General features: G+C 43.0%; 1 protein-coding gene and 1 long non-coding RNA gene across 2 annotated transcripts in view; both read left to right on the plus strand.

Moving 5' to 3' along the window:
- The first annotated feature begins 302 nt into the window (after positions 1-302).
- Positions 303-16,549, plus strand: part of LOC146805018 (acetylserotonin O-methyltransferase-like) — a 540,006-nt gene continuing 523,759 nt past the window's right edge. Inside the window, exon 1 of the mRNA XM_085622167.1 lies at positions 303-491. Coding sequence (XP_085478293.1) covers positions 420-491 — 72 coding nt within the window. The 5' untranslated portion in view covers positions 303-419. The remainder of the gene's footprint in view (positions 492-16,549) is intronic.
- LOC146805019 (uncharacterized) lies at positions 11,319-14,494 on the plus strand. The gene is made up of 3 exons (XR_014967777.1): positions 11,319-11,455; positions 12,908-13,018; positions 14,008-14,494. It is a non-coding gene; the product is annotated as an uncharacterized LOC146805019 (long non-coding RNA).

Here is a 16,549-nt window from a genome sequence, read left to right on the forward strand (position 1 = left end):
CAACTTCATCGCTTTCTAAACGATGCTTGAAAATTATTTATTTATTTAACTTTCTCTCGTGGTCATCTGTCGCCCCCCCCCCCCCCCCCCACCCGGCCGCACCGCCGCACTGCTCTTACCTGCACGGGCTGCAGCTGAGTACAGATACGGTTGAGTTGGCCAATAATAACACACATATTGCGTAAGCTCCAAAGGTCAATTAAGCGAGTGGTGCGTAAATAAAAATGTTCAGGATCATTTACAGAACATGCTCATGTCTAACCTCAGTAGGTTAAATAATAAAAAAAGGTTTGGCACCAGCCACTTGAAAGAAAGTATAGCTTTAGATTCTCATCCGTGTTCTCGCCCATGAGTAATAAAGCAGTTTGCTCACTGCATAACAAGGCCAGGCACGACGAGCCAGTGTGTGCAGGGACAACATGAGTTCTTTGGAAGATCTGGAATATCCCAGGCAACTACTTGAATACAGAGATGGATTTCTTGTATCCAAGGTAGGAAACTCATGATTCTGCAGATAAAAATGTAACATAGATTCTTAATCTAAAAGTGATTCCTAAACTGTTTAAAAAACGAAATTTGCAAGTTTGACAATCTCTGCAAAATGCAAAATGTCATTAGGAGTAGCAGATGAATATTGTGAAGTATAGAAAAGGCACATTTCAGCTTAGGGATAAAGAGAAAGACCCGATTAACCAAAACGGGGTAAATTGTACCTGTGTAGTCGACCTACATATTGGTGCAGACCAAGGGCTTATTTATCAAGTTTTCATGCAGCTCAATGCAACAAGCCACCTCGCTGCGCCTCATAAAAAGGAAAGGGCAGGAATGTTCTGCATTTAACATAATACGGAGCATTCCTGTCTTCCTTGCTCTGGTGCACTTTTAGCTGCCTAGCGCCAATGCAGGCATCCTTGCGCCGTGGTGCAAGTGCTGCGTTGTAGGTAAGATTGTTTTTGTGAAGGAAGGGGCACCTTCCTGCAAAAAAACAACCATCTGAGGCATTGTCCTCTTTCTATGTGTACTAAAAAATGCAACACACATAGAAAGAGGAAAAAACTGGGAGAAATATAGATATTCCTCCTCTTTACGCGTCACCTGGGGTGGTGTGGTATTTTGATGCATTTCCAGGTCTATGAGTAATGCGGTTTGCTCTGTGTTACTCTAGATTTACCGAGCCATGCAGAACCATGCATGGTGGCCTTGTGTGGCTTGATAAATCTAACCTAATAGATGCATTACCCATGTGCTCCATTGCATGGCACAAGGGTTTCGCAACCATTAGATAAATCTGGTCCTGAGTACTTCTAGCAAATTACAAACACTCCTAGTTGTGCACCTGTAAAGCAGCACTTGGAGCAGGTTTTCAGGAGTACTACTGGGAAAGTCTTTGCCAGAGGGGTCCTATTCATTCCGCATGCTATTCGACATAAAGTAGAAATCGCAAGAGGGTGAATATAGCCGCCTGTGCAAATGCTCTTTTTTTCTTGGCAAGGAGAAGACCCTTCTCGTACACCCCTACCAAAAATGGGGTGATGCATTCTCCTTAACATCCGATAAGACAAGTTACTCTAGTCCTTTTCTGCAGTCAGGGCAGGACTAGATACAAAAAAGAAGGCTTGAAAAAAAAGATCTAACCAACCTCCTCAGTTTTTTCCCACTCTTTCTCTCCATCCATTCATCCATTTTTCAATTTCCTTCCTTTTCTCCTCTCTCTCTTTGATCCCTCCATGTCCCCTCTCTTTCCATCCTCGTGCTATGCTTTTACTTCCCACTGCACCTGCTAAAATAAAGTGACAGAGGCCTCTGCATTGGTTCTGGTACTTAAAAAACATGCCTGAAGGCTCCAGCCCACTGGGAAAATGTCTACTGACATACAAGGGCTCTCTGGTCCTGCCAAGAGTTAAACCATTTTCAGAGTTTGGGAAGTGGGCAGTTCCAAAATTCCTAGCAAACCATGTCTTGGGGCACCCAGTTTCCAGGGCCTGAGTGGGATTTATGAATTGATATTTCTCCCCTTAGGGGCTGATTATGAGTATAGATGCTATTTATCGCGCATTGTAAATGACTATACAACATGGTACGTTATTTATTGAGTGCGATAAATACTACTTAATATGAGTTATTGGAGAATACCATGCAGATTTTGGTGTTAAACGCACCAAAATCCAAAGGATTTGGTAAATAACATAAGGTTTTCCCCTGTTAAATTTTGCCAGTTTTGATCTGCCGTAATTTAACGAAGGTTGAGTTATTTAACACATCCAATAGTTACCAAATGCTTCAAATACATGACAAATCTTTTTTCTAATCCCTGCATAAACAGGTGTTTATGCAAGTGATGGAATTTATTGAACAACCCTGAATCAGACCTTTCTTAGTAGAGATCTGCATTAGTAATTTCAGACAAACAGAAAACCCAGTGTGGATTCTTAGCATGTGTTATTGCCGGTATTTCCTGCCTTCAGCATTCTCTTACAGACAAAATTATCTTTGTGAATAGGACAGGGAATTCAATTATGCATATTATATAGACTGAACAGTATAGAACTAATGTGTTTCCAGGCATTCTAGTAAGATGCATTCATGATAGTACATCTTGTCTCATCAGAGATGCCATCAATATATGAATTAACATATTAGTTCACATGTATTTACATTCACATACATAAATGTAAACATATATAAAATATATATACATTCACATCTCGAACATATAAATGTTATATTCATTTTAGCTAACCCACGTTTGCATGGAAACAATTATGTATATATTTATACAAATTTGTTTGCATAGTGCGAAATAAAAAACACATGTAAATAAATGTTCCATAATTAAAGAGGAATACTGTAGGGAACTGGGTTACTAGTTGTGTGGCCTGCACAAGCAATAGGTCAAAATAGCACCCCATTGTAGTGCTTGACTCTCTCTGGGTAGTGAGGCCTACTCAGGGGAGGAGCTTGGATTTGTAATCTCCATTCGCTGACACACAATAATAGAACTCAATAAATGATTGTCCAGTCAGAGAAAGAAAAAGAACATTTATCACACACACTACTAAAGACAACACATTATTTTACAAATACATATGTTATGTAGAAGATAAAAACCCTAGATTACACCGTGTCATCACCTTTGACCCCCCCTTAAAGGGTCATAAAAACATATAAGTTAGTCTATTGGCTTGGTCAAAGTTTCAAGGTCAACAAACCACATCCTGAAAAATTCCATAATTGTGTATGTCAATGCAATCATCAATAATAATCATGTGTAGATGCAATTATAAACATTAATAAAACATATTAACCTTGATCAGTGATCATTTTCAACATTACAATTTCAATAATGCATTTTAAAATGAATCTGTTGTGTGTCTTTGTGCTTTCTATATTCTTTCGAGCCATGAAAAAAGCTATCACAAATGCACTACCTGGAAAGCATTGCTTTCTGAAAACATGAAACCTCATCACTTAGTCAGTCTTTACAGAACCTAACATGTATCCGTCTTACACACCTTCAGGCCACATTGTGGTTAGCAATAGATGCAACAGTTAGAGAATGTTGCACCTGCAGCTGTAAACTATAAGCTCCAGCCTTGGAAGTGCTTTAAAGAAATTAAGTGAACATTCCAAAGGGTCAAGGATTCCTGGAACCAGCATATATAGGGTCAGTTTAAAAAAAGAGACAGCAGCTCCCTCCCCTAAAGCGGGGGGGAGCTGCTGGCTGCCTGCAGCCCCCACAGCATTGGTCAATTTTCTTGGTGGCGTCTTGGTCTTCTAGGAGCCACCACAAGAGCAGAAAGGTACATGTAAATTAGCCCCGCAAGGCATTATGAGGCACTCCAGCCAGGAGCAGTGAATATCTAATGAGTGTCTATCCAGCTGCAGTGCGAGGAGTCTGTGTTTATTTTCTTGGTGCATGGCCTCATGCCTCTTTTGTTTTTTTATTGTTTTTTTACTATCCTGTTGTGCCCAGTTCCACCCAAGCACCCCAACATGCCTAAAACATTGGAAGCAGCACAGGGAGCCCATTCCTGGCTGCCCCGCCTGATCAATGTGGTAGCCTTTCTCCCACTGCTGCAGGAGCCAGCAGCCCTTTTCTCCCCTGTCCGCTGTATGCGGGCAGAGTGTGCACTCATGATGGTGGCCGCCTCTTTCCATCATACACTGGTACTGAAAGCGAAGGAAAGGCCCACCACCAGTGGATGGAGCGCAACAGCATTCCCCTCTTCTTTGTGGCAGCCCTTGGGGAGATGCGGGCCAACGGGGGTGTTTAACAATGAGAGGAGGGGGCTCCACGCGTGTCCTCTCCGGGTGCAAATAAGCCCATAAACCATTCGCCATCCCCAGGCTTTGGTTCACCTCAGAGGTATTTTTAGAAAATGCAGCAGAGTCCCATGTACTCAGTGGTTGATAAAATTATCAAAGGTCACCAATCATGGAAATGGCATAACTCAGTCCCCTTTGAGCTGATTTGGGACATCCTGGGTGCATTCTACTCCTGGTAGTGAGCTCTAGCCACCAGGACTAGTTTAGCAGACCTCCTCACCTCCAAAGTGGTGTAATCTTCAAGGAGATGGTTTTGATGGCTCTCTGCACTAGCTTTCCTCCTGGCCCTTGTCTCTGCGTACAAAAGTCCAGAGCTTAACCACAACTGGTCCTCATGAGGTCAGCTTCATTGGCCCTTGTGGAGACCCACAGGTCTTAGTGTAAACTGTGGCAGAGTCCTTAGTCCTTGTTGGACAACAGGGGGTTCCTCCTTCCAGTTGCTCATGGCCCACGTACCAGGGCCCACCAGCAAAAAGCACAAACACCATCAATCAAGAGAAAGTCTCTCAAGTATGCTAGAATTTGTAAAGGGGAATGGAAGGTTCTAGAAGCAAGGCCCCCCTGGAGAATCAGGGTTGCCTCATCGCTTCTCCACTCCTATCCCAACCCTCCTGCATAGCTCGCTGGATAGTTTAAGAGGGCGTCATCCAAGAGTCACTGGACACATCTGCTCCTATGGTCTCATCTCTGCCCCTCACTGACATCACTGCAATGGCCTTTGCCATCAAACGGTCAAAGAGGAGCCCCTTCCTGTGTTGGATTCAGTTGTCTGGGCGTTTCTTTTCTGTTCAGTGGGCATGGGCTGTCCCCAGCCCTGGTGCAATGTGGCAATTAATTAACATATGCAATTGATTTCATCCCCACAATTTCCTGCTCAGGGGCTTAGGAAAGCACTGTTAATTAATTGTTTTATGTGGGGCTGCTTTTGTCCCTCCTGCTGGAGAGAAATGTAAATAACTTGACACACCAGGTGACAAAAGGCCCAGTCTCTGATCCTGAGCTGAGCCAGAAAAGTATGACAATCCAAGATGACTCATAAGTTGTGCAGATATCTTCTTGGAACTTTCAGATTTGGTTTTCTCACACAAATTCTTCCCCATTTGATATGTCACTGAACTTTGCAGGTGAAAGAGAAGCAAAACTGCAGGCAGTTTTCCTCCTATGTGTATAATAAAGTGTCACTACAGACAAAACACTGACTTTCCTTATGAGTGTACACTAACCTTTTGAGGCCTTCTCCAGGTCAATAGGTAATCCTGCAGAGCCACCTCAGGGCCAGGCTACACGGGTACAGTTACTGTGCTGCACGCAACAGTAGTCTCACACATGTTTTCAAGACTTAACTCATCCATGGCAGGTTTGTTTTAATATGACAGTTGTTCACATTGTAGTTTTGTTTAAATTATATTGTCATGTCATATTGTAGATTTTTAAATGATGTAGTGATGTCATCTGCATTAAAGAATTTTAGGAAGATATACTCCTTTGAGTAGAAATCAATTAGATTGCATGATAATCTGTTAAAAAGATTGAATTTGTTGTTTGATGAAGAGAGCTAAAATAATTTCTCTACGATAAAACGTCGGCTTAAGTTTATTGATAAACTGGGCTAGGAAGTCCTTGTTTATTGGAATGAAGATGGTCCGTAAGGTGCATGATGGGTGAAGACATGTAGAAATAGCACATTATCTCCCGTTCAGTGGTCTGACATATTGTACTAATTGTGTGCTAGCTAAATACCAAGTTTCATTATCGGTTCTTACTGGGTGCGAAATTTCCACACAGGATTACAACAAATTTGTTAATGCAGGCCTCTGTGTATTGTCTGTTTTCTGATTGCTAATGGCTAGATATATCTTCTTGCTTACAAGAGTTAATAGATTATGTATTTACATTGGCTGCCCTGGCCAATTTGCATATTGTCTCTATGTCCAGAATAGTGCTAAATTATCTGCATATCAGTCACTTATGATTTGGGTTGTCCTGGTGAACCAAAATCACATTTTACAAAACATTGGAGCTCACGAATGTAAATCAATAGAAATTCATGATGCTGAATAGTCCTTTCACTATGACTAGAATGCCTTCTCTGTCCACTATTCAGGACCATCAAATCAAGCGATTTATGGATTATATTTATTCCCCACAAAAAATACAGTGGTGTATAATAAATTGAATATTGGGCCTGATTCACAAAGGTAAAATTACAGTTTAGTTTTCACAAACAAATTTTACAAGTCGTATCTTTACAACTGCGGAGTCTCCGCACTCATGGTGGACACTCTGCACATAAAAAGGTTGACCTGTCCTAAGTGTAAATTTGTGAATCAGGCCCTAAATGTCCCCATGTTTCATGACCCTGCTATTTACCATTCCGAATAATGGGTTTTGTGCTAAATTATTTGCAGTACTATTCGTAGGTAGTCCAAGTTATTTAACAGCTGCAAACCTTTTCTACGATCAACACTCATATCTGCACCTTAATCTCCACCATGTTCAATCACTTTTTATTAGTGCATCATCTTAATGGTGCATGCACATGAAGAAAATACCTCACTTTGTCTCCCTTACATATCTCCTCTGTTTCCAAACACCCCTTATGCTCTTCTCAAAATGAATGCTCAATCACATCAGTCACACTTGCATTTCCATATCCTTTCACATAGCGCTCACCTCTTGAAGAATATAGGAGCATATAGGCAAAAGGAGATACTTATCTAAAGAATGCCATTTCATAACAAACCTTACACTACCCTGTACCACATTTATCAGGTCCCATTGTCAACATTTCTGCCATATGACATGCATGTTATTGTAAGAACCATTTGGCCGCTTGCCATAATAATTCTAGAACTGCACCTTTCCGATATGCTATATAGTATTACTCCCATCACTCACAGGTGCATGTATCCCAATCAGTTCTCAGGATCATCAGTAACCCAGTAATATCCATCTGTGGAGAGAGCCAATTACATCAACCTCTCACTATAAGTTGTAATGATATCCAACTGCCCTTACTTCGGCTGGTTCAGCATTATTTATTTTGAGTAATGCACCACCACCAAGCAGGATTATGTTCAAAGTCATCAGATTAATCCAAAGACACTTTGTAGGCCACCACCTCAACTCTCAAATGGTGTTTTGTAACTGAACACCCCTCCAGCAGACTGTACCATGCCAGGAGAAGGGAGGCAGAAAAAGAAAACAGAGCTTATTATACAGAGAGCAACATATTCTGACTATATTTGATATGAAAATGTTTAAACGTAATAGTGAAAGGGAGACAAAGCAGCCAGTCTGCTCCTGACCACCACCCTTACCCGGCCTTGACAAATACCACATCTTCATCTGTTGCACATGTTGCACTCACTGACCAAATCATATGAAAACATTGATTCTTCCTCCATTATCTCATCAGCCCATTCTGCAACTGCTACAGGTATGCCCAGACATAGGTCCGGTGCTTGCTGTGCCACAGGAGCCAAGCTGCATCTGACTGAAAAGACCTAAATAGGCTAAAACCAGTCTTGGGTTGCATGTGTTACAATTTAGAGAGGACCATACTTGACAGTTTGGCCCAAACTGCTCCTATTGGGTGGACAATCAAGGCTGATTAACATATGGCTGGGTTAAATCTGAGGTGGCATGGTGGCCCGAGACATTACCAGTGACTGAGATTAATTTAACCCCTTCAGTGCCCGCCCCTTTCCCCGCCCTGTGCCGGCCGTTGCATTAGCGGGCGGGTTCTATGACGAGCTGGACTCGTCATGGGCACAGCGCAACCGCGGCCCATGACGAGTCCAGCTCGTCATGGGCACTGAAGGGGTTAAGCCTTCCAGGCATCACTTTTTTGTATTACCCCTTTCATAGACATGATAGACACTGGACTGATATATCTAAAACACAAATGCCTTTTGTTCAAGCCCCAGTGTATGTGCTATGACCCTATAAACATGGTAAAATTGGCAAAAAACTAATTTATATATTATTCTTCAATGCAAGGCCATGGTATATGACTTAAGAAAATATATGGCACAGAAAGTGAAATGTCACCTGTAGACTGTAGCACATATTGTGTCATTCACTAAGACAAAACATGACTTAAGGCCTATAGTGTTTTTTGACTCCTGAAGCATGTAAAATTTCAAGTGAACCTTTTCAGAATAACCCTTTTTGACTGGAAAGAGCCATACTTTTAAATACTAAATAAGTCATCTCCAAGTAAGCCTTGTAGCCCACAAGGTCTGTGCCTAATATTTAAACGTGGCACATACACAAATGTAATATTTGCATGTACCTACAGTGACAAACTCTATTTTCACTGCAAAGGGCTGCAGCTGTCCTATGAGTTAAGAATAAAATCATAGCTCTCATATCTCTGGTTTAGCACAAGCTAACAGATTAAACCAATCAACATTTTAATGCTTATTAAAATTCCCACTCAGTGATGACTTTGGATTTCAATAAATATTTAGGAAAAGTGACTTTAAAAAAGTTCTAATTTTCTTGGGTAGCTGGCCCCTGATAGTGCTTCTCCTGAATGAGGAATGGAAATGGCACCCCAAGCAGAGGCAATGCTTTAGGCCTTTTAGCAGAAAGAACTAAGTATGAGGTATTTGACTCAAATCAGCTCAGGGAGGACAGTTAGGGACGACTGAATAACTTTATTACGCGAGGCAGGCCAGGGTGAAGCCTGTAAATTCATAGATAGATGTGAAGAGAGACCTGGGGAAGCGAAGGTTTGTTTCCTGGGTTCTCTGTAGCTGGCTTGTCACAGCGCAGTTGAAAGGGAAACTGGTCATCAAACCAGTTTGGTGTATCTGAGGAGAAGGGGTCTGGTCATTTCCCTGAACACATATTGGCTGGCACCCCAGCCACCTCCAAGGGCGGAAAGTTTGTGCCATCATGGATTTCACTTAGAATAATGCCCGTGGGGTTGTTTGTAGTAAGGCAAACAGGATGTGCCAAAAAAGGGGAAAGGGTTGCCCCTCTGAATGTTTTTCTCATTGTTTAGGGAGCGTCCAGTGGCGGCTCATCTGCTAAGGCAGAGGAGCATCACACCACTGCTCGGCGAGCAGTGCAAAAAAATAAAATGATATTAACAAGAGTTATTATCATTTTATTTTTCTTTGCGGGACTCTGAGCTAGGGGTGGGCGGAATTTGCGGAATTAACTTCTGCAAATTATCGCGAGAATGCATAAAATCTCCGCAAACACGCCGGAAATATTGCGAAGACGCTGAAGTTTTTTTGCCGCCTGTTCGCGGTATTTTTTGCGTGATCGCGGGTCGCCAACTTACCCATGCGGTTGCTCACGGGCGCGGCCATCTTGTTTTCACTTGTCCCGCCCTCTGGCGATGTTTACTTCCTGTTCCGGGTCGCGCAATGCATGTTCGAGGTCGATATTTCCTGTTCGCGACCGCTTTTACTTGATCGCGTTGCTTTTTGCTTGCTCAGGGAGAAAATATCGCGCGAACTTGCGCACGTGGTCGCAATGGGCGCGGCCATCTTGTTTTCCACTCTATTGCATGGTTCTGGGGCCTGATTTTCAATCCTCCCTAAATCTTTTCAATCCTTTGTTTATAGCCACTTTTTTTGGATCTTTATTACTTATTATTTCTCTAACTATTTTCCTGCCTCTATATTTTTTGTTTTTGTCTACTTTTTTTTTGTTTTTTAGCTACTTTTTCTCTTTGTATTGCCCGCTATTTATTTCCTTTACTCCTTTATTTATTTTACCTTTTCTTTCCCGCCCCGTCCCCAGAACCATGTCCAAGGGCAGGGCTGTTCGCCGGCGCAGCCAGAGCCGTGACCGCCTTCCTTGCGGAAGGCGGCGCCCACAAGGGGTGCATGCACGGGCCTTATTTGGGGAGGCGGAGTTGGCTGCACTAATTTTCTTTGTGCAGCGCCACCTCCCCTCAACCCTGGCAGCAGGTGGCAGGCCTGGGTCTGTGTACGGCCTCCGGGAGCGTCGGCAGCGGTGGGGGAAGGTGCGCCGGGCAGTGTCGCGCATCTCTGGGGTCCGGCGCACCCATGCACAGCTGACGCACCGGTGGTCCGACATCCTGGACCGTGAGCAGGACCTGCTGGACCTGCTAGGAGTGGAGGTCCCGGGGCTTGGTGAGTACCTATTTAATTATTACAACTTTGTGTCTGTTCTTCTGCTCTATGTTATATATTGCGAATATCTTTTTTTCCTTCCAACCAGCTAGAATGTTGCTGCTTACAATACATTCCAGGTTAATAACGTTTAAAAGTCTTCTGTGATTATGACACAGGTGCTCTTCTGCGCTACTACTAAGCTTACTTGTTTGCAGCTTTGCGTTTGCGCTTGCTTAGCGTGATTCTTTACAAGTTTATTTTAGAGAAATTAAGTTACGTAATGCTACAGTGACTCACGTCCACTCCTTACTTTGTCCTGTCACTAATAGATAGGGGCGGATTGATACTTAGGTTTAGGTACTTTGTATGAGCTTCTAATTGGTTAGTGGTATGCGTGATGCCCCCCCTCACTCAGTTACGTGACGTGCTGCTAGTACGGCAGTCTTTAGAACCTTTTCTAGTTTGTTCAATGAGTGGAGGTAGGCTTTGCAGTTACTTAGCAGTAGCAGATCAGCATCAATCAAACCAAAATTTGGTGTATACAAAAAATTTAGTCATGTTCATGTGTCCTCCATGATTGGATCATACACATTGTTGAGGAATACAGTGGAAATGCATACTTAATGTACAATTGGCATGCCTGGAATAGGTGGGCTAGGTTGGGTGGTACGTTGTACTAATACTTAGGCTTACTTGTAACTTAGTTTTCTGGAATCAGAATGGAAGAATGGATTACTGTTGATAAATAGTAACTTAAGTAGTCGAACTGCGAATCCCACGATATTACATGTTGACCAGATGAGATCGGTCAATGTAGTTATTGCAATTGTTGTTTACATAAGTGTTTTTAGACCGTTGTTGAAAAATATTGTATTTGTTTGACACCATCCATCAATGTTTGTCTCTTTCTTAATTCTTATATCTCTCCTGTCCATCAGCACCCAGGGGCAGACCGACAGGGACTGGACAGTCGGCGGGACAGGAACACCACCAGGAGGACACCGCTGAGGGCTCCTCTGCTGGCCCCAGTAAGTCTTCTTGTTTTTAAAATATTTCTTATTCCATAACTTTTACTGCCCCATTTCTCCCGAACTATAGTGTGTTTCCAAATGCTATTTTTTTACCACCAATTATCCTTCGATCTGTACGGTTTCAAAAAGCTTATCCCTGCCTCCGCTATGATGACTGAGTACTACTACATACTATCAGTCTGTCTGTCTGTACTGTAGTAGCTAGTCTTGCCCAGTTGGCCAGTGCCACTCTTTGTGAAAGGTTGTAATATAAAACTCATATTCACCAGTAGCTCGTACAATCCGTTGGGTCGTTGTCTTGTACTACTTTTTACTCTTATTGATGTTGAGGCTTTGAAAATTCACAGCAACAACAGCCCTACCAGATTTCTTAATATTTTGATATGATACCCTATAGGACATACCACTGTTGTAGGGATCTTGCACATACATTTGCACCAGAAAATAGGATGTTGGTGATGGTAGGTTGGACCTTCCTTGCACACCTCAATCAGAAATTCCGCACCCACCACAATTCCACTGCTTGACTATAGTACTGTCTTGTCATACCTATTAGGTCTCGGAACCCTCCCCCCAAGATAACCAACAAGTAGACAACCCAGAACATAACACACCCAACCTCTGTCGTGGAAGCAATTCACATGCACACCCTTACTTTAATTTGCTCACTCGTGTAAGTTAGTCCACTCCACACCAAATACCACGAAGTCTATGTAAGTTTAAAATGTTTATTTCAATTTGAGAAGGTCTGTACACTGTTTTCTTAGCAGCACCAACCGGCAAATCAATAATATTAAAACAATATACATTGTTACACTTATACAGTTGGGAATTAAATCATGATAACTGAACAGTGGTGGAAGGCAGCACCACCATCCCATAGCAATTTAGTTTATATACATTTATAAATGAAGATGTGAGTGAAGGGACCCCTCACCTCAGAAGAACCTAGTACTGGTAGTTGGTGCATCGTTCAGAAGCTCTGGTTCGTAGAAGGGAATCTTGCGTCTGTAATGCGAAAAAAGAAATGGTGTGCGTTAGTATATTGCAACTTGCAAGCATTTCTCAGCCGTGCCAAAAAGTGTAGCATCTATGGATAAACAATATGGACTAACAGTAACAGTAGTACACCAGTTCTTCCTAAAAAAGTGGCTTGTTAATGTTTGTTGACCGCTTGTACGCAGCGCGTAGACTAGACTGTAGCAGTGTGAGGCAGGTCATGTGGGCTCAAAGGTGTCTTAAGAAGCTGCAAGGTAAAGGTAACGTCACATGTGCATGGCTAGGGCTAATCAAGCAAATGCTACAATGATCATATAACTTAGTGTCTACTCTACTACTACCTGATTTGTACTAGTGATGTATGTTAGTATTAACTCATTTTTCAACCTTGCTACTGATCAATAGGGGGGAGGTGTATATGTCGCCTAATAAATGTGTAATGTTTTCTAGGCGCACTACCGACCACCATTGCTGGGGCCAGCGAAGGCGACGCCGAGGGCGAGGATGCGGCAGTTGCAGATAGCAACGGAGGGGGAGTGGCAGCACCAGTGGCAGGCGGTGGTAAGTTAGATTCATAATCTTTAACTATTGTTGAACTTGACAGCACACTCACTGCAAAGGTGTACTGTATGTATATGTATACTGTACAGTTGTGAATTAGGGCCCCATTAGGATGGTGGGCGTATTGCCCCCGCCGGGCCGGCTGGAATTCACTGCCGTCACCGCAGGGGCAAACCTCCCGCCATCCCTGTAGAAAATATTCAGACATGTCCAGGCGGAAAAGGGTTCAATATGGCGGTGGTGTCTCTCTCACCACACCGGCAGCCATATAATCTGCATTTTGGAATGCCTTTGCGTGGCGGCATTGCCGTCCGCCACGGAAAGGCATGCACACATTGCAGAGTATGCTTGGGGGCCCCCATGGAGGGTACCTACCGATGCTATGGTACCCCCCCGACTTTCAAAGCAAAACGTGACAGGCTCCGTGCGAGGCCCGTCATGTTGTGCTTGGAAAAGCAGCACAACATTTTAGCATTGCTTTCAGCAAAGCCAACCAGAATTTAAATTTAAAAAAACAGGGTGCGCCCGCCACTGTGCCGGGCGCATCATACTAATTAATTGTCCCCACGGGACCCCCACCCTTTTTAGCAGTCGGATGGCGGGCGGACAAAGTCTGCCCGCTATCCGATGTCGTAAGTAAGTATGAGTTCTTGGGGACGTTTGAAGAGTGAACTAGAAGACTAGAATTCCTTTTAATTGGTATAGGACTAGGAGCCGGAGTATTGAGTAACCAATGTCCTCATCTATCTGATTTCAACTCCGCTTTGAAAGTTTTATGGAGAAGAGCACCTGGTGCACTGTTCAACTAAAAAGTGTAAGACAGGTGGAAGGAAGAAGGACGGGCGACATTTAAAATGTTATGTACTACTGTGCTTTATTTTATAGTGCTACTCTACCATGCCACTATGTGTATAAATAATTATCTTGTCCTACTGTTTTATTAAGACTATATTTTACAATTGTCTTGTTTTTTTCTTTTTGATACACAGCAACTCCGAAACTCAACCGTAAGGAGTTGGCCGCCAAGGCACGGCGCCGGAAGCTGGAGGCAATCCAGCAGGAATACCGGCGGCTGGTGGTCCTAGCCGAGGAGGAGGAGGAGGCTGCTGCAGCTATTGAAGCCTCCTCCAGTGCCCCGGGCCCCAGCCACCGCCCTCCAGCGGTACGGCGCCACCGCCGGACGGCTGCCCGCCGCCACCGTGTCATCTCCGGTGCCCCCCCCACTGTGGCTGCAACTGCCGCGGCTTTAGATGCCGCGTCGCCCATTTAGAGGACCAGATGTGTGTCCTCCTCCAGTCCCGCCCCACCAGTTAGTCCCTGTCACTGCCCCTTTTTTAATTCCTGTTCGTTCTTCACTCGTTTGGGCGTTCTCTACTTCTATGGACAGTCGTTGGGGTTAGGGAGGTGGGTGGGTCAGCTTTTGTGGGTTTAGTTTATTTGTTAGGGTCAATTAAATATATTTTTCTATGTTACATGCAATGTTGTTAATGTTTTGTAGGTGGGGTAACTGTTTTACATCACACTGTTTCCTTGCTGGTGCCTGGCCGCCCATAGCGTGTGTTTGATTTCAATAATTTGCTGACTGTATAAGACACAAACAGATAGATGCGACACACCTCACTCATCGACTGGTCCTACTATGCATTCTTTGGAGTGGTGTTTGAAACTGAAATCATTGACAACATGTCCATTATTAATTCTGCCTCCCCCAAACTTCTCTCTTACCGGTGCTTGATGTTTATGTCCAACTGTGGCACAGCACTGGCTGCATGGTGAAGATGGTTTCCTTTTTCATACATGCCATGATTGGGGTGGTGGTGGTGGTAGTATAGTAGTAGTAGTATACACTGGCAGGGTGGCAGCATTTCCAAAAAAAGAAAAGGAGATAGTCAATCGCCTTTGAGAGACTGTTAGAGGAGTAGTTGAATGAAGTACATCACAGAATTTACCGAGCCACAATTATATGCTCAAATATTTGACAAAAAAACTGAATGCTGGTTATTATGAGGATAGCCTACTAGACAGAGTTACAAACTATAGTTTTGTCGACTCGAGTCACTTGACTATGCCTACAGTCTAACAGTTAGTGCTGTATACGAGGAATGACAACAAACAAATCCAATCAATGCCGGCAATTCATGCTGAGGTATATGTTCCTTTGTTAAATAAAATAACCTCTGAAATATCCTACTCATGGGTGGGCAAGCAGAAGAAGATCATCGCTCTGCATTGAAATTGAAGTAGTGTTGCTTTCACCACATCCGCCCCAGCAAGTGTGTGATTAAGTATTGGTGTACATTTAATTTAGTTACACCTCGACAATAAGTCACACAGCCTGGGGGAAGAGGGTTAGGGTCCGTTGATTGGATGGGAAGGGGGATTTTGGGAAAGGTTTGACATAGAAAAACAGTATGCATACATAGACAAACAAACGACAATCATTGAAGACTATCATACCATATCCATTCCATATGTTAAGGGAGAAAAAGGCAATGCATGCATGATGATGAGACCCGGATTACATACACTTCTATTTCTTGTTCTGTTCCGGCCTTAATACTTTAACAGATAGCAAATAGAAATTTTAAATATTGGTAGTGAAGAATCGTAAACACAGAGCAAACGTAATTATGATTGATAATAACAACTCCAAGAACACACTGTTGTAAAGAATGTATACAAGATATTAATCAAATTATTTAAAAGAAGTGAAAAGTGGATACTGTTACTGTCTTATCCTGGTCAAAAATGTGGACTGGTTTTTTGCATCTCGGCATTCCTCTTGCTCCTCTCGTCCATCAATCTTGGGTGTGTCGCCTCGCCACTCGCCACTGCCCGGCTGGAATAAAAAGGTGATTGATTGGTAAGGTAATTAATATGCATTGTAATGTTTTACAAAGTTTTGGACAAGGGCCGGCCTGTAATTTTAGATTGAAAACCAAAGGGGATATTCAGAAAGAAAGTGAAAACAAATGCACAAGTGATGGTGTAGTGCAACAAGAACACTTTCCGAGGTGGCATGTATGCATATGCATCATCTCTACTGTAGTCTGTTTCCAGCATAGACCTTCAACAGTAACAGGAGAGATCAGGCCCACAGTGCTTACCATTAGCACATCCTACGTTAACACTTTAGAGTCTCTCAAAGAGTTGGACAAACGCAAAGCACATTATCCATTCCAAACATAGCATTTTACAGTTAAAGTTAGTAAAATCAATGCACTGCAGTCATCCCACCGCTACACTCTATTCAACTTCTACACAGACATTTGGGTGTGCTGTGGTTGTTGTTGACGTGTTTACCTTTAGGCTTTTCCGTTTTATGCCACTCATGAAACATCCTCCTGACTTCATCATCAGCTCTGATACTTCTACTGACTAACTGGAGATCGGCCTGCAGTACAAGTGTAATTTTTATAACACAACAAGAGTAGAAATATAAATATTACTGACTTGAGTCATTCTTTATTGTGTACAGAAAGATAGATTACCACTAGTACACTTTGACATCACTTTGTGCACAACAAACAA

This window comes from Triturus cristatus, chromosome 8, assembly GCF_964204655.1.
Source record: "Triturus cristatus chromosome 8, aTriCri1.1, whole genome shotgun sequence".
In the NCBI taxonomy this organism is placed as follows: Eukaryota; Metazoa; Chordata; class Amphibia; order Caudata; family Salamandridae; genus Triturus; species Triturus cristatus.